Genomic DNA, 27,272 nt, shown 5'->3' with positions numbered 1-27,272 from the left:
AATGACGCTCGCGGTGTTTTCAGATTCCGACGTCTCACTACGTATTAAAACTATATTCACTGAATGTAATCAAAAAATCGAGAATCGAATCGAGAGCTTGCGAATCGAAATCGAATCGGGACATCTGAATCGATATCCAGCCCTAGTTAAAATACATTTATTTCATACTAAGTATAGTTCAAATCTATTAATATATTTACTGACATATCACTCGAGACTTACTGATATAAAAATGTTTAATTAAACTTCATTTGTAGTACTACTTGTGCACAATACACATTTCTTAATATTAAGCCTAAAATGTTTTTTAATGTCACTGCTGATGAGGATTGTATGATCTTTGAATAATATCGGTCTTTAAAAGCAAGATATTTAAAGTTTACCTTGCAATAGTTCTACTTTAGCACAATCAAATATACTTCAGTGTATCTTTAGTTGGACTTCAGCACTACTTCCACACAGTTAAAGTGAATTAAGTACAAAATTTGTTGTTCCCAGTTTAGAAAACTTTAGGTATACCAGTTTAGTATACCAAAAGTACGATTGCAGGGTATTTTAATTAAGTATATAATATGTAAATGTATTTGTAGTATACTAAGCATTAATACATGTGTTGCAAATACATTTTAGTATATTTATTCTTCACTAGGGACAAGCTATTCTGATTCTGATTCTAATATAACTAGCATACATGTTTCACTTTTTGTGAGAAGAAAGCACCCCTACAACAACTTCTGAAAGTGAACGGTAGTGTTTTACTCTAGCATTACATAAAAATTTCATTTTAACATTTAACATTTACTCTATGAATTCAATATGCACTGATTCTTACTTAAGCTACAAAAGTTATTTAGGTAAGAGCAGTGAGTGATTTTCTCTTTGTCTTTTGTTAATGAACCCAAATATTGCAAGCCGTAGTGAGATGCATATTGCGATATGTTCATTTGCGATAATTCAATAATTTCGATATATTGCACAGCCCTAATATGCATTACCATTCAAAGGATCATATTTTATGTTTATGCATGTCAAGTTAAAAGATAACATTAAAAATGATTTTCGAACACATCCTGTGTGCCTTTTACAAGTTTAGAATGACATGAAGGCAAGTACAGTAAATGGTAAACTAATCCTCAATCCAGTCCACCTTCTCAAGTTATATTTGAAGATACTACTACTATGCAGGCACAAATTTTAAGTTAGTCACACACAAGATCAGCAAGCACACGCATGAAATCAGTTCACTTTACATTTCCTGCTGCATTTCATGACGGATCTCTTTTCCGACACCGATTGGCTCTGTTAAGATCAAGTCAGCACTGCACACTCCTGGCCAAAACCACAGGCAGAAAACTCTAATGCACACAGCATACTGCAACTCCATCATCCCTCTGTGAGCACCAGCACCTCCATCATCTCTTAATGCAATAATGCTGTCGCTAAAACCCCAACACAACAGATTAACATTAACAGTCACTTACGTCTGACTTTATCATTTGTACTGACACATATACTGTTTTACTATCCTGCTAGTAAAAAACTAGCAGGTCGGGTCGGGTTCTGAAAAAGTGCTTTTCTAAGTGCATTTAAAACTGTTCACTCAGGCATTTATATGTGATGTGGCAAGACACAAAAGCTTACTTATAATAATGTACTGTATTCATTAAAGCATATAATTTCACTCAGCATACAATGTGTGAGCGGAGTGTAAATTTATTTTGAGAGCTCTGTCATGGATCACTAATAAAATGTGGAGGAAAATATAACATTTCCTTTAATATACTATACTTTGTGTGAATGAGGGTAAATTCAAACATAATTTATAAGCAGAAAATAAAGATACAATCTGACAGCCCTCAATGCACAACTGGGAATCACTGCAGTTTATTGTAACAGAACACCCCCTGCGGTCACCCGGTTTCTTCTTAATCCTTTTATCCTATGGGTTTCTACAGCACTGCTGCGGAGCGTGGCTCTAATAAGCATGCGTTTGTGTAAAGCTCATCCAAAACCTGCCTCACTAATCACAACCATATTTACACCACCACGTAAGCACACATAGATCTAGACGCATGCGGTATGTACACACCAACACACACTTACAAATGTTTGCAAATGACATCAAAGAAACACTGGTTTTTATGTCTTTGCTTAATCAGAGGGTCAGGATTAAATGAGCTCTTGGCAACCACAAAATAATTTGAATATGTGAATGACATCATAACGCTCACCGCAGATGAAGAGACTTCAGTGGTTGTCTGTCAGTCTCAGACAACCACAGGAGCAAGAAAGGGAGGTGGGAAACAAGAGACAAAGAAACTGTTTTTCTCAGGTTTTCTAATCTTCTTTCTAATATAAAACACTGCAATGCCTTTTCATGTGGCAGATGCATAGTTAAGTTTTACAGGGCCATATAAAAATACAACAATAAAACCAAAACACACAGCCCAAACAAGATGTGATGTATGCGAATCATACAAACCTCTGTTTCAATGCATTTAACAATTGAAGAAAGGCAAGAAATAACAGGTAGAAAATAAATTAAACGGCTGCGAATTGTTGCACATGGTTTTTTATGATGCCAAGGCCCCCAATATATGATGATCCCTTAGACCTCCTATAGTGTGTGAAGAAAGATATTAAGCATGATATTACGCATTAGTTGTTTTCGTGCCTTTCACAAGGTGTACTATTTCATTCTTTTCATCTTCAGACAGATCTTTCTTCCTCATATTGCATGAAAACTGTGACTTGCTTAATAATGTGAAACAACCTCTTCAAGCAGGTTTTACATTTACCTAAGAAGACCTGGCAAACTATTTAACAAACCTGTCTGAGATTGATTCAAATGATCTGAAAAGAGTTAAGAAATAAAATAATAATAAAAAAAAACTTTCTTTGAAAAACAAAAAATCTGAATATTATATTATATATTTTATTATATATTATACTTGAATAACAATTTGGAACAAAGATGTTTTCCGCTAAATTAAATTACTGGTTTTTACAGTGTCATTGTACCAAAGCAACTTTCTACCAAAAAGTACTGTTACATTTATAAACCTTAATTCAGTTAAAAATGATTTGTGTAGCACTTTCTGTCACAGTCTTCAGCGGGTGTGCCCAGGATGGCCACCAGATGACTGTGTTCTGTGAGCACATGGCTTGTGTTGTGTTTGTTTGTTGCCATGTGCTCTCTCCTGTTTTTGTTTCATTTTATTATTAAAATAAAGAACCATTCATCCTGCACTTGAGTCCTCGCTTCCTCTATCCTCACGCACCATGACACTTTCACAACAAATAGTTCCAAAGCAGTTTTACAGAAAAAAAATGCTTTAAATTCCATGTAATAGAATTAAAGACAGTTGTAATGAGAAAAAAGAAGGTCAATAATCGTCACATTACTGTTAATTTCTAACTGCTAAAAACTAGAACTGTAAATAGAATAAAATAAACTGCATATAAAAATATTGTTAAACAACTAATTAAATTAATATTTTAATTATTTTAATTGAAATAAGATTTAGTAAAATCTTTTTTTCCCCTTTTTTCTAGATTCCCCATTCGACCACTCCATGCACGTAGAGGTGTCCGCCATCTAAATAATAGGGAATCTACCTATACATCTCTATGGTTGTACCTGCATGAATGCTCATGTGACATGCGTTTTCGGTTGTGTAGTGTGGACGAGATCGTTTCTGAAACGCAGTGAAAACGCCAGTGTAGACGAGGACCGTTTTCATTTTAAAATGTTGTTTTAAAACGAAAACGCACTAGTGTAAACAGGGCCTTAGAAAAAGAAGAGCGCTAGTAAACTAAGACAACCATTTGAAATTGCAAACTCAGGGTGAAGAAAAATAGAATGTCTCCTTTATAAATATGTACTTTCCTTCCTTATACTCAATTCTTTTGTTTCTTTCCATCTCCAGACCTTCACTTCCTCCATTGGGGCCCTGTGCAATGCAGCACTTCCTGTTCGAGTTTATGTGGTGGGATGTAGAACGATGGGCCTGTTAAAGCTGAAGTTTCTTGGTTTATACAGAGACGAACGAGCATACATAGATTTCACACTCATTTCAGCAGGTGGGTTATGTCGTCCTGCAGATTGATTGGGGCCTTGGGAAGAAATGGACAGCTCAGAGCAGAGAAAGGAAAAGAAGGGAATAATTACAGTACATCACAAATATACAATATACAGAACAGGCAGCAAGAATTTATAATAACAAACAGCTCACACAACTTACAAAGTTGTTTACAGTAACGCAGATGGAAGATGTGGGGGGAAAGAGAGAATAAGACTTCATAGGCCACTGATGGACAATTTGCAATGTGAATTAAGAATGTGTTCATAATGTGTGTTAATAGGGTGCATCTCGGTTCTTACTTGAGTCGTGTTACTTGAGTTCAAAGTGTGTTCGGAATGTTTGTTCAAAGTGTGTGTTCATAATGTTCGTTCAGAATGTTAGTTGATGCTCACAATGTACAAATGCACACAGACACAACAGCTGCACAATGCACTTCTTGACACCTCATATCTCCCACACATGCAGTGCCTCGCTTGAGGAGCATAAACACACCGCAGCCACACAAAGCTGACTGGCTAACACAAAGACAGGCAGGAGGCTCTGCCTGAGGGTTTGGCCCTTTCCCAAGTCATTAAGGACAACTTAAATCATCACAGAATGAAAAGTGCTCTTAAAAAAGAGCCAAAAAAACGCTCCCAGCTGACTGCCTCCATAGTGAGTGTGTGTAACTAACTAATGTTTGAAGCGTGAGAGCTTAGCGTGGAACCCCCCGATAAGCCGAGCTGAGCTGTGAAAACACAGATTACATTTCTGTGGCTTTAAAGTGCCCGTCGCATGCCTGCGAGCCGAGCGGGTAATTAGTGCATCAAAAGCGCACAGCCTCACTTTGACCGAGAGGCGGAGTTTGATACGGGGCCCTTCGCACTTCTGAGACAAGCATGCTAATTCAACACGTCCTCCCACACAACAAACACACAAGCTGTTTACTTCCTCTCCATCACTGTCAGTCAGTTTCTTTTACTTGCACACACACACACACACACACACACACACACTTGAGTAGGGTGAAGAGTTAATGTGTATAAATATAAACATCTCAGAATTAATTCTCATCATTTATTGAAATAAAACACTAAAGGTCTGTGGAGAAATCTTCTTCTAAAAACACTGAGACACTGAGGGGGGAAATAATGATTTAACAAGTGTTAGGTCATTACATTTATCAACAACATAATGTGTGGAGCTCTGTTGAAATAATAAACTGAACTGAAAACAGATATGGCTGAACAATATGTTGACAAAGCCTTGATAGACAGTATTTCATTTTTACATGATAATACATGATGTCATTTGTTCAGTGCATTTTAATCTTTGGGTTTTTTAATGATCAAGGTGTTTTTTTTTTTTGCTTGCAATTCCAATCAATTCTTTACAGATGAGACATACAATTACAATTCAGTGTTATTTAACAGAAACATTTATCCAAAGAGACTATCAGATGAGAAAGTAAAAAGAAACAGAAAAATTCCAGGGGTAATGGAGCAGAAAAGTAGCAAGTGGTTTACAGTTGGATACAGTTGTTGGATGTCTGTGACTGAATCCTGGGTGCCCTTCGATCTGTGAGCACTTACAATAACTGCCTCATCTGAAATATTTACACAGAGCACTGTATGTAAAAACAGACAGTAAAACTATATCACAGCTAGTGCTGTGTTCGATACATCGATTTGAGAACTCTTCTCATTTTTATTTTTATTTTTTAAACGTGGAGAGTGTGTTGATTTGTGCATTGATAACCTACCAGCAATGTTAAGATTATTTAAATATATTAGAATTAGTACATTACAATATACATTTATTAGAACGAGTACATTATTCCTCTGTATCGTATCGTGACTTTGCTGGTGATACACAGCCCTAATCATAACTGCTCATACAACGGACCTCAGGTGTTTACTAAATAGCTACATATCTAGATTTTCAGTGTGTGTGTGTGTGTTTTAATATTCAAATGTTTAGGGGTCAGTTAGATTTTTTTAAAGAAATTAATAGTTTTATTCAGCAAGGACATTAAATTGTAAAGACTTTTATAATGTTACAAAATAATTTGACTTCAAATAAATGCTGTTCTGTTGAACTTTATAATTAAAGAATCCTGAAAAATGTATCACTGTTTCCAGAAAAAATATTAAGCAGCAGCATAACTGTTTTCAACAGTGAACACCAATGTTTTCTGATGGATCATGTGAGATTGAAGACTGGAGTGTTGGCTCCTAAAAATTCAGTTTTGCCATCACAGGAATATATTGCATTTTATAATATATTAAAATAGATAACTTTTAAATTTCAATGCAGCCTTGGTGAGCATAAGAGGCATCTTTCAAAAACATTGGTGTGAAATGGTAGTGTATATACAGTTCAAAGTTTTCAGGATGCACTACAGCACTGGGCATTTGAAGTGGTCCTCACTAATACAGCTTCAAAGGTCTGTGTACAGTATGTGTGTGTGTGTGTGTGAATATGTAAACAAGGGTGGGACACTGATCTTTATGAAAAAGCTTAACATTTACTTCAAATATGTTTTTGTGTCTTATCGGTGATGTAATGTTTTTACTAGTTCAGATGACGCCAGTGAGAGAGGGAGAACTAATGAGCAAAGAACAAGAGATTACAAGTGTGAGAGCAAAGAAGTGTCTGGGCCGAAACTGAATGAAAACAAGAGAAATCTTTGGTATCTCTAATCCACAATCAACTCTTTAAAGCAGGCCTGTTCAATTAATATCCCAAAGGAAAAGAAACTACAGATCAAACAGAGCACTACCAAATCTTCTTTTTTTTTGGTCTGTATTTTGCCAGAATTTTCTGCTATATATATATTTTTCATGACAAAAAAAGAATAAAAAAAGAATGCTATAACGCTGATGCTTTACACACCAATGAAATATTATACAGTATCACAGAACTGCTATCTGCAGATAGTAGTTTTTGTTGCACTAAGGAGTTGTTCTGTTAGGCTTACATGAATAGCTCTGCTTTAAAGTGGAGATGATGTGTAAGAAAGATAGTTTGACCGAAGCAGCATATTTCTCTTTCCTCATTCCACACATCAGAACACAAGTAACTGATCCTACAACAACACATATTCACTGCGCTGAGATGCCATTACACTTTACATTTCAAACTACAACCCATACTGTGTGCATGAAAATGTCCTTGAGCCAGTGTAGACATGAACAGAGACAGAGACAGACAGTGTTTTAAAACAAGATGATGTGGGGGCTGTCTGGACAGTACATCTCACCATATATAAGAGAATAAAGCTCATTCTCCACGGTCTGAAATACCAGACACTAATAAATGTTCATGCATTGCACACAACATGCTTTCTAGATTCTGTTCCTCGCTACAGTGTATTGCATCAGTGACATGAGCATGTCTTGAGGGTGCTGAAGCCCACTGTAAACTGTGGTTTCAGAGACACAGAAAGAGACAGAAAGGAGCTGTCAGTTCCACTCAGGGGTGTCTGTGATCAGAGTTTGACTCACATGGTACCGATAAGACATTAATGTTCACAGGCCTCACAGTGTACCACTTAAGGCGGTATCCTCTCTCCATTTCATCATCCCTCTCTTATGATGAACAGCTTTAACTTAATTCGTCCACTTTATCTCTCATTTCATGGATGTCTGCTGCCTTTGGGGTATTTAATTGTGTGAAAAGAGAACCGATTAGATTTCAGTTGGCGGTGTGGGTGTGGGTGTGGGTTGTCTGTGCTGTTTCTTCTTCGGATAAAAGTAAACTCATTTAAAAAATAAGGAACTATTAATCAAGTTCGGATTTGCCCTCTCGGATCAAACCGATTCACTAACCAGATCAACTCAGTTCACACAGTTACTTGTATAGAGTGCATCTATGAGATAAATAGCACTACTAAATGGTCAGTGTTTTTTTAATCAATCTGAAAGCAGAAATAATTTAACCAAAATCTCTTAAGACTTTCAATTTAGTTACAGGTGTAAGATTTGTGTCCTTGTTACAGAGTAATTATACACTTAAGTACTGAGTAATATTAATTAACTGCAAGTACTTACTATATGGTTAGGGTTTGGCTTAGGGTTATTTGCATGTAATTATGCATAATTTATTGTTATTATAATAGTAAGTAAATGTAACATATGTAACAAGGACACCTTAAAATAAAGTGTTACCAAATTTTGAATTTATTCATTCTATCAGCTTTAAATTGCGCGATAAGTCGATATATTGATTATTGCGACAGGCCTAGGGGCAACAATAACTCAGGTAAAAATATCGGTAACACTTTACTTAAAGCCTTTATGTTTAATGCATTACGAAGGGTTATTAAAGGATATAATGCATCATAATTATTCATAATGTGCATGGTAATACATAACTTGTCGTAAATAATTATAACTGAATTTAAAATGCATAGTGTAACAATGAATTGATAAGTGTTATAATGTATTAACTGTGGTTACAATTATTCATGAGATTGTACAATGCATTATACAATGCATTACAAGACATTATTAATGCATGTGGGTAAGTAAATGATGACAGAATTTTCATTTTGGGTGAACTATCCCTTTAATTAATAATTTAAAAAGAATGCATCTGAGCAGTCACTGAATAAACATCAATTCAGCATTGCTTTCAAGGATGGAGTCTGCATTAAACAACATAAAAAAAGAATATAAAACAATATTTGTATATTTCACAGGATTGGCTGAGAGGTTATTTATATGCAAGCAAAATAGATATTATAACAGAAAAATGTACCTAAATGAATCTGAATAAAATTAAATTTAAGTTATGAAATGAACGAATGAATTTAAATCAAACCATTAAATAAAGTCTAACTGAAATCTTGTGAATTGGAACCAAATTGGCTTTAGCTTGGACACTGTGCAACACATGTCTTTTTGTTTTCCAAAGCAAAAACCATAAATCATACGTGGAGCAACATGAGAGTGAGTAAATGATGCTAGAGTCATTTTTGAGTGAACTAAACTTCTGAAAATGTATTAAAATGATGAGTGTACATGCTCCTGTTATTACCTAGAGAAGAAAAAGAGCTCCAGATGGACAAAGCCTTTGGCTGTAGGCTAAAGAAACACCACTTTGCCTCACAGACAAGTAAGTTAGCATACAGTTACTACTTGAGATTTTAGCATACTCACACACACACACACACAACCACATGACAGACACAGTACAGCATTAAGATCCCTCAAAGCAATTTACAAGACACATTAAAGCCAAACCTGTCTATAAAAGTAAATTAAAGTTCAGTCAAATGAAGACTTGCCACCCTGGCAATGCCTGCCACATTAAATCATTTAGCGGTACTTAAAAGTGTCCAAACCCGACTTAAAAACTACTAGTGGGTCAGTGGGTACAGCTGGTTCAAACAACAGCTTAGAAAGCCCAATTTTGGCCAGATCACACAAGACCTGGTTCATTTGAGAGAGGATAGGAGACTCTCATGGCTGCTGGCTGGTCCTCACAGTTACTCCCAGCACGACTCACAATGAGGCTCTGGCTGACACTCAGAGAATGCAGCCAAACACACACAGTCACAGAGCAAAGTAGCCAGAAACAGCACACAAACACAGCTGAGACATGCGCTCACATTAATCACACACACGCATGCTTTCGCCATCTCACAATAGCCATCCATCCTGTTTCTCTTCTTTTGTCTTCTCCACTATTTGCTCTCCTGAAAGTGGGACATGATTTACAAACAGAGACAGTGGAGCAAACGAGAAGTCAAAGTCAAAGTGAGACGTGAACTGTGGCCAGGGCAGGACATTAGTTGTGCGGTGGTCTCCTTGTGTGAGCCTGTATAAACATTAAATAACAAATATGGCTACCTCGTAGACCCCAAACACTTGTGTATCATTACCCATTCCTAGATCATGTCTAGTTCTGCACTATGAGCGTGCTGGGAATATCAACTAGGAGTAGCGACGCTACAAAGTGTTTTTATTTTTTAGCCATGTGACAGCAGTTCAGTCGTCTCCAAAACAGTGTAGCTTTTTCCAGCAATATTTTCCAACGAGTAGCATGATGAAATGCTACATAGATGCTTTTTGTCACAGTGTGTAATGCACACAGCCAAGTAAAAGAGGAAATATATTCTCTCTCAAGTAGCATTGGGAAGTCAGATTCATTTTTCGTTCTGTCAGGCAATTTATTTTAATAAACCTATTAAAAAATACACAGTCCCTATGCAACATTTCATGTTTAAAAAATAATAGATATTAAAATATTTAGTCAGATTTAGTCAAATGCTGCTTTCAAATTGGAATGTTTCTATTAGTTTGGTATGTGTTTTATTCGGTATAAGTTAAATGCTGTCACCCAAATTAAAATTCATATAGTTTTGGGCCAGAAAGCCAAAAAAACAAAAATTGTTTCATAATCTGATAGTCAATTTTATAATCTAACCTTCTGAAAACATTATTATTATTATTATTTTTTTCAAAAGAGCAGCTTGACTGTAGTTTGACTACTTTATAAGTTTTTAAATTTGGTAGATTTCCCAACACTGACAAAAAGACAAGCACAATACAGAGATTCCTTCTTCATAAATTAGTTCTGTTTTGGGATGCAACTAACGTCACCAGTCAGTCTTACCTTCCTCACACTGAGGTCCGCTGTATCCAGGACAACATTTCCATTCTAGAGAGGTGATAGTGCGGTACACGACTTTATAGGATGGCCGGACCACAGTGCGATAGCTGCAACACACACACACACACACATAAAATTTAAGTCTGTTTCAAAGTTTGTTTTTATTTTTTTACAGTAAAATCCCACTATAGAGATTTTTTTCGAAGACTTTTGAATGGTAGCATATACTTATAGCATTTCATGCATATTATGCAAAAAAATATGGGTTTACAAGATCCTATCAAGAACTGCAAAATGGAATTATGAGATTATAACTTTACACATGCAACATTTAGGGCCCCATTTGAACGATCTAAGTGCATGGTCTAAAGCGCACGGTGCAGGTGCACTTAGGGCATGTCCAAATCCACTTTTGCTAGTTTAACGACTGGAAAAATGGTCTATGGTCTAAAAGGGTTGTCCCTATTCTCTTAATGAGTAATGGGTGTGTTTTGGGCATAACGTGTAATAAACCAATCAGAGTCTCATCTCCCATTCCCTTTAAGAGCCAGTTGCGCTCGTGCCATTGCGGATTTGCTATTTACACGGTGGAATTTGCAAGCACAAAGAGAACGCGTCTCCAGAGATGAAACGGAGCTGCTCGTGCGCGCGAGCAAATAGGTAGCCTGATACATGCAATGACTATCCATTATGACATGTAGGCATTTTTATATTTATGTAGCCTACACAATAATAATCTTTTACATTGCAATCCTTAAATTTTTTATATTTGGCATGTTTGTGTGCCGCTGTGCATCCCTGTGTGTGTAATAAGCAGAGTGTATGCGCGCTGTGGACCCGCCTATACTAACGTGCTCTTTAAATAACAAAAAACTACTGCGCCATTGACTTTAGACCAGGTTTTTGTTGGTCAATGCAATGGCGCAGTCTATTTCAGTTGCCTCAAAATAGCAACGCACCAGCAATGCGCCTGAGCACACCTCGTTTTCAGACCAGCACGCCCATGGGTGCACAAATGGGCGCAAATGCATTTGCTATTTAAACAACGTGGCACAGGACGTGAAAATGACAACTGCGTCGGGCTGAAACTAGCAAAAAACACTTGTGTCGTGCCTGGCGCCACATTGCGCCGGGTGTATGATAGGGCCCTTAATAGTTTTAGTTATGTTTTTGGAACTGTGTCCTATTAGCACATGACCACTGAACAGGAAAATGCCATTACATTTACTGCACAGGCTGCAAAGGGAGCTCCCTAAAATGATATAAAACACTGAGTAAGTGTGTGTTGATAAACTCACCTTCCTCCATTGCATCCCTGAGGCCACCTGCAGGTCTGATAGACCCTCTGGAGAGTGGTGCCATTCTGCACCTGACAGGTCACTGTCTTAGTCACTGTCTGCGGACACCAGTTCCTAACAGAGAGACAAATATGAGAATCAGAGTAGAGCAATCCAATTGACCTCCATCCTGTACTGGATGGTTCTGATGACATAAGAATAATAACACCATAAAATGATCGAATCCAACTCCCACATACTGTAAAAGTGATCAATGTTTTGTTGGACGCCCGTCCTTCAACAGTCTAACCATCTTCTTTGAAAACTCTTTATGATGTTTACACAGGTTAAATGATCCGTACGCCCAGCAGGAGAGCATTGTCAGCTCTGTTTACTTTGCAGTCTTTCGCTAGCAATACAAATCCACCCATTTTTATTCTTTCCGCAGCACTACAAGCAGGTCAAGTCACGGAGGGGGACGATGTCCTGCGCGTGTGAGCATGTGGGCTGCTCATCCAGATTTAAGACAGCTTTTAGAAACTCGAGCCAAAAACCAGAGCAGAGGCACATTCCCCGGGAGAAAGACTGGTTCTTTTGTGCTGCTTTTATCGGGGCTTCACTTCACACAGCTGAAAAAGCCCAGAAACATTTAAGCCACTCAAAAAAATAAAAAAAACGGCTTAACATGAGTGACTGCTGACAAAACCCTGAATCAGGTGCCCATTTATTTTGTATTAAAAATATTTAAATTGGGATGCTAGATGGTGCTGTGTGGTAATTTTCATTGTGCAATAGCCCACACAATATTGCAAGGCAGTTTGATTTTTACACTGATATTTTTCAATAAATATTAAAATATTTTAAATTATTTTAATAAATACAGTAAATATTAAAATTGTATTCCGTCAAGCTATTCGTCAAAATACAATTCGACAGAAACATTTCAAATTATTTTTATTATTTTTCTCATTCTAGCGGAATGAGAAAATTATAAATTTCTGATCAATATCTGGGAAATGTCTAGGGTTGCAAAGAGGTGGAAAATTTCCAGGGTTGCAAAGGGGTGGAAAATTTCCAGTAAATTTCCGGAAACTTTCAAAAAAAATCCCTGGAATATAAAAAAAAAATCCTGGAAAGTTTCCAAAATTTCTAGAATATTTCCAAAATTTACTGGAAATTTTCCACCGTTTTGCAACCCTAGAAATTTCTGATCTATTATACGCGGAATGAGAAAAACTATGTGCAATATCAGCAGTCCCAAACCAAAATTCAAATCCTGATTAAAGATCAATACTTGGAATCCATGTCTCAATATAATATAGCCATACAAATGTATCAATATTCCCCCCACCTCTGTACATACATAAACATATGAAATCCTGACTAGCTTTGTAACATAGAAACTCACTCAAGGTATGGTTTCAGTCATTATTTAGCAGAAAATGCAAACAAGAGAAACGAGCCTGGAAGACAAAAGTCATCTGGAAAGTTTGCCACGGTAATCATTAAATGTGCCCTACATAACGTGGAACTTTCTAATTGGGAAGCCAGTGGCAAATCCAGCCCTGATGAGGAGCAGACCAGAGGCAGGACAGAGGAGAGGAGAAGGGGAAAGTAACACAGAGAATGAAAACAAAGCTGCGCGGCCCAAGCCCAGACTCTCGGCACATGCCAGAAGTCGCAAAAGAAAGGAATGAACGTGGGTTTGAAGAGAAACACCAATCAGATCTCTTTCCCCCTGAGCTCCCTCATGATTTTTACACAGAACGACTTGAAACAAAGAGCCATTGATAAGTTCACCTCAAACAGACCTTTGTATGAACCATTATGCCTCAAGTTGAGCAAACATAAGTCAAATAGATGTGGAGCAGAATTCAAAGAGAGTTAATGCACGTGTAACATATGGAGGTCGTTATATCTACTATACTTCGGCGGTTATTATCAATGGCTCAGCTTATGCACAGCTATGATCACACACCAGGAAAACAGGCCAGAGGGCTGTTACATGCTCAATAATCAGCATCAATCTGCCTAGATTACTGTAGATTGTCTGTCTGTTGCATTGCGTGTGTGTAAATTGTAGGGTTTGCTGGAATTGTGACAGTGTTTTCAAGAACACATGACATGGCATGCCACAACAGCCAAAGAAATTAATTTAAATGATGCAATTTAATACTAGGTGTAGGTTAGAGCTAGATGACAGGTCAAAGATTAGTCTCTCTTAAATCTATAAATATATTTAATATATAACACTTGAATATGATTATCTTTTACAAAAAATATAGATTTTTTTTAAAAATTTGAAATATAAATAATTACTAAAATAGTTTGTGTACAAATATAAAGCTTCATTATTATTATTACTATTATTATTATTATTATATAACAAATAGTTCCAGTTCATGTTCATGTTTGAAGCCGTAATAAAATAGTCTGTAACCATTCTGCAAAACACTGATATAGAACTACATTTCTTGGCTTGGTGGAAGAATTGTTATTTGTTATCAATAAATTATAAATTTTTGTTGCTATGTGTTCATTTCATAAAACTTTGCGACATGTATTAACCATTACCCCGTAGCTGTTGTAAAATCATTCTAAACCATACATATATTGCACACAATTACATACATTTTCTTTCTTCTATAATAGGATATAATAAATACTAGGGCTGTGTATCACCAGCAAAGTCTAATACATTTAAAAAATCATTTACATTGCTGGTAGGTTATCATTGCACAAATTAACACACTCTCTACAATTAAAAAATTTTTTTTTGAAGAGTTCTAAACTAACGCGCTGTCTTCACTGTATCTAACGCACACACGCTCAAGGCTGATTTATACTCGACGGCGCGTCCGCAAGTTCGCTTAGGTGCGCGCGGCAAATATGACGGCATCGCGGTGTTGGCGGAAGTTTGCTTTGAGTGCGCGCAACGTCGTTTCGCGTGGCGGTGTGCACGGCATTTTTTTTTACTTTCTGCGCAGCTCCGCTTCCGAAGATGCACGAGTTCAAAGCGACTCTAGCCGAACATGCACGTCTGTGCCAGCATTTGTGTGAACAAGCACACACACAGATCACGGTGCGGCCGCACTCAGACATTCAGGAACAAACTTTTTAGCGCTGCCCTGCAGTTTTATCAAGTAAATAGCTTAATCGCTCAAAAGCTAACGTTACATTATCTTTCTCAGGTGACGATACATCGTCGTATCGATATTTTGAACACAGCACTAATAAATACTGTTAAACAAATACATTTGCATAATATAAAAATGTATTAAATGTCTCATGTCTCATGGAATGAAGTTGTAACCAGAAGCAACATGGGGTCTACCATCTTCATGCACACACATTTACAGCTCTCACACGTGCTGTTTCCCATCCCATTCCCAGAACCTGCTAAAACTGTGGCCCACAGAACCAGCCCTTAAATATTCCAGAAATTTACAAAGCCTATGAATTTTAGGTGGTTTCCATGCCCTGCTTGAGATGAGGGCCCCGGGACTCAGAGTCTTGAACAGAGCTGGAGTGACCACAGGCTTATCCGGTCACTACCTGCCCAACTGCTCCGGCCCAGCCAACAAACACACACAGACTGGACACACAAACACAGAGGCCCGTCTGGCCACAGCTGAAGATCATGGAGCTATTTCTGTGATCTGCTTATTATTGAACCTAAAACCACAAATCATAACCTTGCCCTTCTCAAGGAAACACAGAAATGCACATCCAAACTCTACCATAAATAAAACTATACAAAAAAAAAATCACTCCACATAATTTACCCAAGCAGGCCATGTTCCTACATCAACATCCTTTGTTGTTAACATTCAAATCAACCAAAACATACCCTTACAATCAGAGGGCAATGATTGGTTGAGAAAAAAATGCAATGTAATTCAATAAAACGCAATAAAATAAAATGCAGTAGAATGAAAATATATTTAAAAAATGCAAATCAATCAAATAAAATATTATTATTATTGTAAAATAATGTTCTTCAAAGCTTGAAAACTCTCCATCCAACAAAAACATCATCTTTTGCTTTTCAAAGAAGTAAAGTCATATAGGTTTGCAATGACATGATGTGTAAATGACACCAGAATTGTAATTTTGTGGTGAACTGCATTTGTACAGTCACATCACCTCTGTCAACACTTTAAATCATGTAAATTCACCTGAGCAAAAACTATCATATATAATTGCTTCCATATTTCACAGTAATTTCAGTTGCACTGAACCCCATCGCACTGATTCTGTCCGTTCAGCATCATTTTAGCCTGCAAATCTGCTACATAAGTTGAATGGGCATAGAAATAAGCCGAACTCACTCGCAGTAGGAGGAGATGTCCAAGCAATGGACAGATAGAGATCTAGTGCGGCACAGCCATCAGAACACAGTTCCCACACTGCCCCCAATCACAATGCCAGTTTGGTGAGCAGGGTGATTTGTTCGAGTCCTTCACCCCCTCTCCTCTCATCTGATCCAGACTTCATTTGGTACGTTCCCCAACTGTAACTTCAATTAGCTCCTCTACTCTAAAACACAAAACGACATAAAAACCATGCAAAATATCCTCTCAACTTTAAAACAGCACACAGTGCATAGCATTCTCTGGACCTTCATGGACACATTCTGGACACAGTCCAGCTCCATATGAACTAATGAGAGGATTTATAGGGAACACACAGCACAAAAGCCTTTCAATGGGAAATGACCCCTCGCCCGCTTTCTGAACAGAGAGATAGAGGCGAAGGCAGCTAAAGTCTGCTTTGATCCAGATTTAAACCTCGGGGCAGAGAGAGACAGAGGGTTAAAAGAGGAGGAGCAGTACTTACAGACCATTATTCCTGTAATCTAACATCTCTCCATCACAAAGCATTTATGAGGGCTCATTATGCAACTCAGTTATCAACCCACACTCTAATTTTCTCTATGATAACAGTTCCACTTATTGTTGTGCCTTGAAAATATTTCAGTAGTGTGAGATGTAAAGTTTTCGTTACAAATCATTTGACTTCGCGATATGGTTCTTTAAAGGGGTCATATGATGCGATTTCAAGTTTTCCTTTCTCTTTGGAGTGTTACAAGCTGATTGTGCATAGATAAGATCCCTGAAGTTGCAAAGACTAATAATGTACAGTATGTGGAAAATAATGTGTTTTTTTAACCTTAAACCGCATAAACACATTTCATTACACCAAATACACAAAATAATGTTCTTTTTAGCAGCATCATATGACCCCTTTAAGGTCCACAGTTCATACCACTTCAACAAACACAAAAAAAAAAAACACCAACTGTGCTATTGGGTCAGTGTGATCATGACACCTCCAGTATGTTTTCCAACATTCAAAATCCCAATCTAACACATTTATATAGTGCAGTTTTTAAATATATAAATAACAGGACTAATAATTTAGCACATTAAGTACAAATTAAAAAATAGATAGATAGATAAGATAGATAGATAGATTTTCAGGCTTCTGATTGACCAAAATGGCTTTACGTTTAGTCTTTGCAACTTTACAGATCTTCTTTATGCACCAAGAGCTTGTAACACTCGAAAGAAAAAGGAAAAAATGAAATTGCATCATATGACCCCTTTAAACTGAAGGAATAAATGTACGAGTCTCACTAGTGCTCTGTTCTTCCGACAGATCGGGAGAGAGGGGGCGGCGTTTTGCGTGATGTCGACCTGCGAATGCAGACACGATGGCTGGATTGCGTTTACATTACACTGAGATCCGATCACAATGTGTCCTCGACTACCTCTGGACCAGGACACGCTGATCGGATAACATTCCGATCAGAAGCGCGTTTACACTTGTCTTTTCAATGTGTATGTGGACAACATCCGGAAACAGGTCACATGTTAATGCCAAGTGTAAACGGAGCCTAAGACAGGGTTCCTCAAATCTTGCCCTGGAGGGCCAATGCACTGCAGTGTTTAGCTCCAAACCTGATCAAACTCACCTACCTGTGATTTTCTAATGATCCTGAAGACATTGATTAGCATGCGTTTGATTAGGGTTAGAGCTAAACTCTGCAGGAAAGTGGATCTCGTGGGCCAGATTTGAGGATCCCTGCTCTAAGACCTGAAATTGGTGTGTCAGAGAAAGGAGACATGCAAAATGTGCAGTGTTGGGAACCACTGTTCTAAACTATAATTAATCCTTTACACACACAGCTGTAGGTTTAAACCCTTGAAAAGATGATGCACTGGAAATCACCACTGACACCACTGAGCCCCTGTATAATCCCTGTGAAGAGTGTACTCTGAATTCAGCATCTGCTAAATGAGAACTTGCATACTTTTCTTTCTAAATGAAGGCAATTGAAGCACAAGCGATTACAGCATCATATTTATTGGCCTTTTCAAAACGCATTGCACTGAAAGCTTCATTGACTTCAACACTGCTTCTAGCTTCATTGTGTCTCAGATATGCGGTAGGTAATGCAAGTTAAAAGGTGTGAAAGCTTTCAGCAGCCCAGCAATGCTACATTTCGCTGGCATCAACATGCACTTGGCCAGCAGATCGAAAGACTGACTCTCTTCCTCACAAACACACATGGGACCAGAAACATAATAAATAACTGCAATGCACGCAGATCATAGCACACACTGTAAGGGGGAGATAACTCAAATCAGAAAGGGATGGCAGGAATCACACAGAGCTGGACTGAGTGCAACTCAGCATGCAGTGAGCAGCAAGCAAGCCAAGGCCATTAAATAAAAGCAGCACAACTCACACATGCATACAAACCAGAGGAAAGATCATGAAACTGTCTCGTTTTAGACAAAAGGAAAAGCAGTGCGCCTCATTTAAAGCATGAATGCTAGCTTTCAACACACAACGCGTGAGACAACGCTGAGACGCAAATGTTGACTCCCACAATGTAGCACAGACTACAAAGATTATTGACTCTGGAAGCAAATAAATTCAGTTTGAACAAGAAGACAATGGAAAGCTGTGGCAGCTGGACAGAAGGGGAGGAAAGAGAGCATTTCATCATCGGGTCAGTAATGAAGCCCTCCTGGGATGCACTAGGGGGGTAAGATAACCCAATTAGGCCGCGCTCATGACGTCCAATGCTAGGCAAAACAGTGAGGGACGGATAAGATTAATGGGCTGCTGAAAGAAAGCATCAAAAAGTACTAAAAGAGAAAAAAGAAAGAACGAACGACAAAGCAAAGCAGGAATGAGTGGTGACCCCTTTTCTGTTCCTGCGATTTGCTCAAGAATGGTTCAAAGGACAGGTCAAAGGCCATGGTGGGAGACAGTCCTTCTCCAGAGTCGGATTTAAGGGCCGGCCTCACAGGATAAACAGCCCTGAAGCGGATGATATGGATGAGTGAGTGCACACACAGAAACACCCATAGATCATGAAGATGATCAGTGCATATTTCCCGAAGTATCTCTATCCCCACATTGAAACCGATTCCTTGATCGATTGATCTGAGTTTCATGCTCTTCACTCCACGTGACAATCTTGATTTATATCTGACACCAAATGAGAGTGCTGCAGCATTTGTTTTCAGTTTAGAAGACCTTATTTTCCAGAACAGGGACTAAATTCATGAAACAATCTTAAGAATAAAATTCTTGTTAACTGCCATTTTCTAACTTTCGAATAAAATCAAGAGTATTTTGTATTTCACAAACATTTCTTAAGAAGTTTATTTTTTCTTGATATTATTCTGAAGACAAAACTCAACAAGAACCTGAATTCCTGAAAAGAATCATCGGTGAAAATTTTTTTTATTGAGTTGAACAGTCTTCAACACCAAAGCCTGTCATTTTCTTCTTTAAAAAAGAAAATAGCTTAATATCTCAGGAATATTTTCAAGAATGACATTTACAAACTTGATAGAATTTATCTTAACAATTTTTTTTTACTTCTTTCTTAAGAAGATTTTTGTGAATCCACAAAACAATTAAATTAAATGTGTGAATTAAACGTTTAAATTAAAGCATGAATGAAAGTAATGAAAATTATAGCCATACATATAACAAATATTTCCTCCTCCTGTTTTACAAGTATAGTGTACTCAAAATGCAGAGGAGAAAAACAAATACAGTAAACAAAATGCATCTAATGTGTATAACCCACGGAGCAATACTAAAGCATCAAATCAAAATTCATGGAGGCAGAATGAGGTAGAGGTGGAGGTATGTTGGTTGGTGCTGATGGGTCAGCAGTGGCGCCCCAAGTCTCACACTCCCACCCTGAGCGCTGCTCTCCAGGGCAGTGAAGCCGAGCAGAACAGGAAATAGCTGCTGACTTAACCCCCAACTGCGCTCAGCTTCACCGGCCCCTAATTAGACAGATATTGTTAAGGGGCTTTTCTCAGGACATTTACATTTCAGGCATTGTCTTGGCTATGTGCAAAATGGATTAGGTTAATGGTTAGGATGTGGATCGGGGGTTAATTATGATTTATGGCAAAAGTTCATATGCCTGTTCAGCCTGTGATGCTTTAGAAAGCAGAATAAACAATCTCTCTGTGCTCTAGCGTGGGAAACTAAATTATGCAGGTATCTATACAGTACATTGCCATGCAGTTCTAACTGACATACAGTGAGATTCTGTGTAGCTGAACTACAGTATAATGTATACACGACATAATGTGTAATTGAATATTTAAAGGATTAAAAGCATGTTGTGCATCTTTCAAAACTAGTGCACAACGCTAAGACCAGTTGTAGTCTGAGTAACCTGTATAAATGCTGGACAAAAGCTACAAACACATTATGTAGGTCTGTTAGTCAGGTTTCTAAATTTTAGTCGAACTAAAGCATTTAAATAACATTTTAAAAAAGATAAATTATTATTTTAGTCATACTAAACTACTATATACATATACATTCACTATCTATAACATATTTGATATTATTTATTATGATCTACTTTACATAAATTTGTTATATTTGTCAATTTTTACATGTATTTTTATTTGTTTTTCAATTTAATCCATACGTTTTTTTATATTTAATAAATGAATGTTTCCAAAGACAAATAATCAACATCTTAGTAATTACCAAAATAATCTTATTTATTTATTTACACAATCACTCAGCCCTAACACACAATGACATATGTTTTGCCAGGTAACCTAAATGACTAGTTTACGAAAACAAGTCATTTTTATAAATGAGGTTAGGAATAAATCACTGCTTAAATGTAAAAAAAAAGAAAGGCTGAACATGAATTACTATATAAACAAGTAAACTCAAAGCAGCTACATCTTGAGTATTTCACACGGTTTAAAGTATAAACACAGACTTTGTTCTTTATATCTAAAGTTATATTGCACCTTTCAGTAAACAGTGCTGGCTATCCAAGGCATCTCAAAGAGATGTCCGTGACCTCTCCACACTGCATCATCAGACAGCAGTGCAATAAACTTCCCTCTCACAGCATGTAGACGATGCAGCTGCATGTGTTTAGTAAACACCGTCTGTTTCATCAGTCTGTGACTGACGGGAGGAGGGGGTGAGAGATCAAACCATCAGCACAGAGAGCGAAGACGACTCAACACCTGCGTACTTCAGAGACACCCCACATCCCACCCACAACAACTCTAAGCCATTTACCCAAACAGAGTAAATATTTACAAGATCAAGGTCATAAGCTGTGGTCACAGGTCAGTCAAGGTGATGAGGTCTGGACAGAAGTGGAGGGCTTACATGTTGGATGATGTTTTGCCTAATTTCTTGCCTTGTTATGTCTCAAAAAAAAAAGCCTAATCAACCACATGCATTGCCAGCACTATAGGAGGGAAATGAAAAAGATGATATACTGATAAAAAAAAAAACATACTGTTGATTACGTCTGATTTAGCATAAAAAAAAGCTTGCCTAAATATAAACCTGAAAGCAAGACTGCATAAATATGCAAGTATTCAAAAGCTCTCTGTCCTAATGAATGAGTGAGTTGAAGTTTGAATAAGTCTGGACAGTGATGCCAATATATTTTACGCATGTTTTAACTGGAATAAACCATGGACAAAGGTACAGACAGGAGAGATGGGTGTAACCCCATCTCAGGAAAGAGGAAACAGACTGTCAGACTCACAACAGGAGCATTAGGTGGAGAGCAGGGAAATCAGCAGTGAATTTAGGTAGAAGCACAAACTGAATAGAATTAATAGTTTATTCTAACAATATATCATCAGTCTTTATTCATCTACAAAAAGCCACAGTTAATATAGCAAGTTACCAGTTATCATTAAACTTTGCTGTGTTCTTTTGGAAAACCCATCTTAAACTGGCATCTATTTTGGAACATGCTGTTTCTAGCTGGTCCAAGCCAGTCACTAGCTAATTGACCAGCCACAATATTTTAGAAACTTAAAACCAGTTTTAAGTGTTAAACTTAACCAGCACAGCTTAACCAGTGTTATTCGGGCCCATTACTGACCAGCTTGGACCAACTAGAACCTACTAGGTTTTCACACAGCTGAATTTTCCTACTGGGAATGTAGCAAATTCAACAAACGTCATTGAAATATGAATTTACTTATCTCAGCTCTTTATTCACGAACGGGTTGCCTCTTGTTGAAATAGGCCTATTTTAACGGTTGTCTATTTAGTGTGAAAAAGAACGTAGGCTACTTTCCCCCTTGGAAATATTTTAAGTTTTTAACTGACTGCAAACAATCGATAAAAAGTAGTTGAAGTGGACATAAATGGCAAACATTACTCAAAAAAACAATGTAAACCGTCAAATAACAACTTCTGGTTTTGTCCAACAAGTTACTTCTGTCATGTCATATAAACCTTACCTCTTTGACTGATCTTTGTGGAGTGCTGTCCCGGTCTGGTATTTGTAAACTCCGGGTCCCCACGTCCCCTGAACGCATGTCAGCCACAGTATCAGCAGCAGCGTCCCCAGGAGGAAAGAGCTCCGGTGAACCGCAGACACCGAGCGCCCGTCACCCGCTCCCATTGTCAACTATATGGAGACCCTAGTCAGCAAAATACCTCTTCTAATACTGTCCCGCTAATGTTCAAACTGTGACTAGAGGACAGATATACGACTCGCAAAACTAATTTCTGAACTGCCGTTTCTCTTAACGAGAATTAAAATAATAAAAGTCTTGTTTATGCGTCTCAAACACGAGAGTTAAAAGTTTCAGAGGATTGTCATCGGCAGACCCCGCCACAAATAAATCTCCTCACAAAGTTTGCTCGCAAACCGCAAGGCAAACGTTTCTTAGCAGCCACCCAAACCGGTCCCGCCTCACTCCTCCATCTCCGTCTCTGTCTGTACGTTACGGTATATTTCTTGACTACATCAACACAACGGGCAAGAAAGCTGTTTTATAGTCGCCTTGAGTCCCACAGCCCGTATAGTTTTTTTTCACCCAGCCCAGCTCCCTCTCCCTCTGTCCTCTCACACATGCAGCACTCCCCCTTCCCTGCTCTTCCAGTGAAAACTTTTACACATGAAACAAACATAATTATGCAAGTCTAATTTAAAAATACAAAAAGAGCCAGAAAGACTAATAAGCACGACCACTACTCACAGAAATGACAACTGTTTCTCCAAGCAATACTTAATTTGAGTCTTTTCTACAGCAATCTTACCTCACCTGTCTCCGATTCAGAAGCGATCTGAGCAATGTGCTCAAAATGACCAAGATACCAAAATTTACAATCAAAAGTCAATATGATCTCTATAAAATAATCTTCTCAATATGTTCTTCCAAGACAAATGCTATCAATATTTTTTTTAAAAGAACTGTAAAAACTCTCTTTCATCACTTGTTTCATTTGTGTCTGTTTTTATATCTCCCAAGAAATATTAGGCAAAACATCCAATGCTTTAGGAATATTTGCATAATATTTATTGTTACTGCTCTGATGCCAAAGCAAATTATTAAAAAAATTAATAAATAAATCTGGAAAACATTTACTTGTTGACAGCATTTCCTTTTCTATCCACTAATGAATTAATGGTAGAAACATTTTCAATTTATATTTATTCATAAACTTAAAAATAAGTGTCAAACGTTTTCACAGCAAGTCAGTAGAACCATTTTGGGTTCCCCAAAAAACCTTTTAGTAAACAGTTCAAAATAAAAAAAAATTTGTTTGAGTGAAAACAGTTTAATAATCAAAAGAAACCTTTTCCACTATAAAGAAACTTTTGTGCAAAGGAAGTATGTTAAAGGTTCCTTGTGGAACCACACTGTCAAAAAATGCACCCCTAAACGTACACTTTTTGCACAACAGCTTGTCACTAAACCTTAAAGGGGCAACTTTGCCCTTATCCATCCCTAGAAGTTGCATATTAGTACCTTAGAGTAGTTCTTAAGGTACTTTTCTGAATCTTTTAGGTGTAAATAAGGTACAAGTTAAAGGTACTGCCTCTATGACGAGCTGTTGTACCCCTAAAGGTACATTTTTTTCTTAGCGTCCATGGGTGTCAAAATAATGAACCTTTATTTTTAAGACTGCATAATGCTTTTCATACTAAAGATCATTCCAAATTTGTTTTACAGTTAATCTTGACAACACATTTGATAAAAAAAAAAAAATTTTTTTTTCTTAGTTATTTGGTGGACCCCCATTATAAATGATAAATAAACATAAGAAGTGCTAAAGCATTCTTTTCAGCATGGGTCTCGCCTCTTCACATGCTTACACTTCAGATGGCTTAAAGAGTCATACGACTGCCATAACATGAAAACCTCCTCCAGAAGACAAAGCACATTCTAACATCTGGATAGCATCCAGAACGGGGCAAGGGGAGAGAGCGATACAGAACGAGAACCTCAGGAACACAGTTTACTCTAACCTCTCCTCTGCCTGGTGAAAAAAGGGGAACTAAGGGGTTTCTGAAAACCGCAAAACTGTGGTTCACGTCCAAGCTAAACACCTGGCTCAGCAGGCAGGACGGACTCCAGCCCACTCATCTATATCTGAGGTCGAGGTGACTACGCTAGGCGGACCCCCTGACAGCCAGAGAAATAAGCAAAGCACGGAGAAGGGGCATCAATCACACGGGCCGCCAAGATCTGCAGGTGTTGAGGGGATGCCACTTGTCATAGTTTGACATGTTTGACTACAGTTTGACTAAAATAAAGGGCAAAAATGAACTAGCAGAATGTGAGGTACTGACAATGGAAAGTAGATATTAGTGCATCTGTGTTTGACTGAATAGGCTTTATTCCTGCTGCCAGATTTGGTCAAAAAGAAGCAAGTAGGAAAGTTACGATGAGGGTGTGTGCAACACTTCAGCACTTTAAGTTTGGTGCGTCTGTGGCATTTTAAAAAGCAGCCATGCCAACCAGGCACTGAAGCATTTCAGGGTTAATATAAATCCCTGCTGTTGAAGAAAGCTGAAAATAATCTGGGCTTCAAAAGAAATAAAAAGGTAGGCCGGTAGTGGTAGGAGTCTTTGAATGAACAAACTCTCTTGTTTTGCTCTCTTGTCTTCATCGCTCTACTGAGAAATTAAAGCTTGTTGTGGCATAATAATGTTGAAAACAAAATGTAAAATGCAAATTATTGCCCAGCTCTAATCTGCTAAACTGTGACTATAAAAAAATGAAGATATTAAGATATTACGATCATTAACATTGTGGATTTTCTGCAAAGCTGCTGTAAAGTGATATACAAATAAATTTGGCTTGACTTCGACTTGGCATTACATTTTATAGCAATTTCAACTTGGGTTATAGTTAGAGACTTACAATAAAAATACAAAAGCACAGCCATGAGATGTAAGCAAAGTGTTCACATGATTTTAGTGTGAAAAAACACAAATTACTTGCTAATCATTTCTGTGAAAAGTTATCTAATTTTACAGAATTGTTGCCAATACCTAAAACCCTAAAATTATCAACTTTTACAGCAAGAACTTTGAAGTTGCAATGTTATAGAAGTAGTGACAGATCTTTTCTTCAGAGTGAAACAGATTATCTGAAAAGGTTTCACTTGGTCAATTGTAAGAAAAGGTTTATAGTTTATGCAGACAAAACGTTTCTGCTTTGAAATCCATTAAAAATGGGCCCCATTCACTTCTACACTAAATGCCTCACCGCAACACTGTAGCGTTTCCTTTCATTATGCAACAAATGCTGAAAATTGAGCTTAACTTGTACTGAACCTGAAATTTTGCTATAAATGAAGCCACCTTATTGTTTCCCTCTGATTATTTACCATTCCATCTAAAAACTCTAAAAACGATTTCCCGCTTCATTTAAGCAGAGTTGTTAAACACACTCTTTATAGCCTTGAATTGATTGTGTAAACTTTTAAAAGTGCCCCCAATGAACAGTCCTTGTAGTCCTTGTGTAAACTTTTAAAAGTGCCCCCAATGAACTCCTATTGTTAACGGAGTTCCTGGTGCAAACATTGAGCACTTGTTGGCACTTTAAACATTCCGGACAAGGATTTGCTGAGAAGAGGGCACTTTGTTCTAAATTTAGTGTTGGCGAAGCTGACTGTATGTTCTCTACGCTGTGTTGGTAAGACTTTGTCCCACTTAATTATAAAGAATCAGCTCACCTGGCCATAATTCATCTATTTTTAACAAGGAGAACAAATAATCAGCCAGACAAGAGGAGAGAAAGAAAAAAAAGGTGGATATCCCAGGTGGAAAAGTTCCTTTCTGCTCTATTTGATGCAGATACATTTTTTCCACAAATGCTTGCTTTTTCTTGGGCAAACTTTGAGCTTTCAGAAGCAGGAAACATATATCAAGTTCTATAAGAATAGGTCAAATTCCACTGGTGACCCACAGGTTATGTATGAAAAATGTGACATATGCCAAACCTAAGCATAAACATATGCAGATCGGACATGAAAAGACAAGCCTCTTAAATTTATGCTCTCATACCTATATCCTGTACGTATATACGGCACATAAGTTCGAATATGTCTGCCCTCAATCTGACTGATGTGCTTTTTTTCTTTGAGGTTTTGTTGGAGAATGTACCATTGAACAGGACCATGAGTGAGGGGTTTGGGGGAAGCCTCAGATGGGAGCTGGTATGGATGCCTGGGTGAAACATAATCTAGAGAAAGAAATGTTAGGACTGTAATTAAGTGAACACAAAGCAGCCCCTCTTTCTCCCACTAGTACCATCCCCCATGGTTCTGAAGGCCCATGGCCATGGGTGTTAGAAATGTCATGAGGAATCATATAGACAGAAGACTTAATAAAGAGATCTATCCTCTGAGATTACTTATATCAGGGCCTGGAGAGGGATCAGGAGACCGGGGTGAGATGGGGTGCATGAGCTGTGTTGGCAGGAGTCCAGACGTCAGACAAACAGAGAGGAGAAAGTAGTTGCCT

At 37.7% G+C, this 27,272-nt stretch overlaps 1 protein-coding gene across 3 annotated transcripts in view; it reads right to left on the bottom strand.

Annotated features, from left to right (window-relative positions):
- The window catches only part of LOC107744434 (EMI domain-containing protein 1-like), a 65,681-nt gene extending 42,191 nt beyond the window's left edge, over nucleotides 1–23,490 (bottom strand). The window contains exons 1-3 of one of the 3 annotated variants that reach the window (XM_016558084.1): nucleotides 22,750–23,490; nucleotides 11,981–12,094; nucleotides 10,686–10,789 (exon numbers count right to left, since the gene is read on the bottom strand). In XM_016558084.1, coding sequence (XP_016413570.1) covers nucleotides 10,686–10,789; nucleotides 11,981–12,094; nucleotides 22,750–22,913 — 382 coding nt within the window. In that variant the 5' untranslated portion in view covers nucleotides 22,914–23,490. The remainder of the gene's footprint in view (nucleotides 1–10,685; nucleotides 10,790–11,980; nucleotides 12,095–22,749) is intronic. The other 2 variants (XM_016558082.1, XM_016558083.1) reach the window with 2 other exon arrangements.
- Between the last annotated feature and the right edge of the window lie 3,782 nt (nucleotides 23,491–27,272).

Source organism: Sinocyclocheilus rhinocerous, unplaced genomic scaffold (genome assembly GCF_001515625.1).
Source record: "Sinocyclocheilus rhinocerous isolate Xijiao unplaced genomic scaffold, SAMN03320098_v1.1 scaffold196, whole genome shotgun sequence".
Classification (NCBI taxonomy): domain Eukaryota; kingdom Metazoa; phylum Chordata; class Actinopteri; order Cypriniformes; family Cyprinidae; genus Sinocyclocheilus; species Sinocyclocheilus rhinocerous.
Note: the sequence above shows the minus strand (reverse complement) of the source record. Positions and strands in the feature narration are given on the sequence as shown.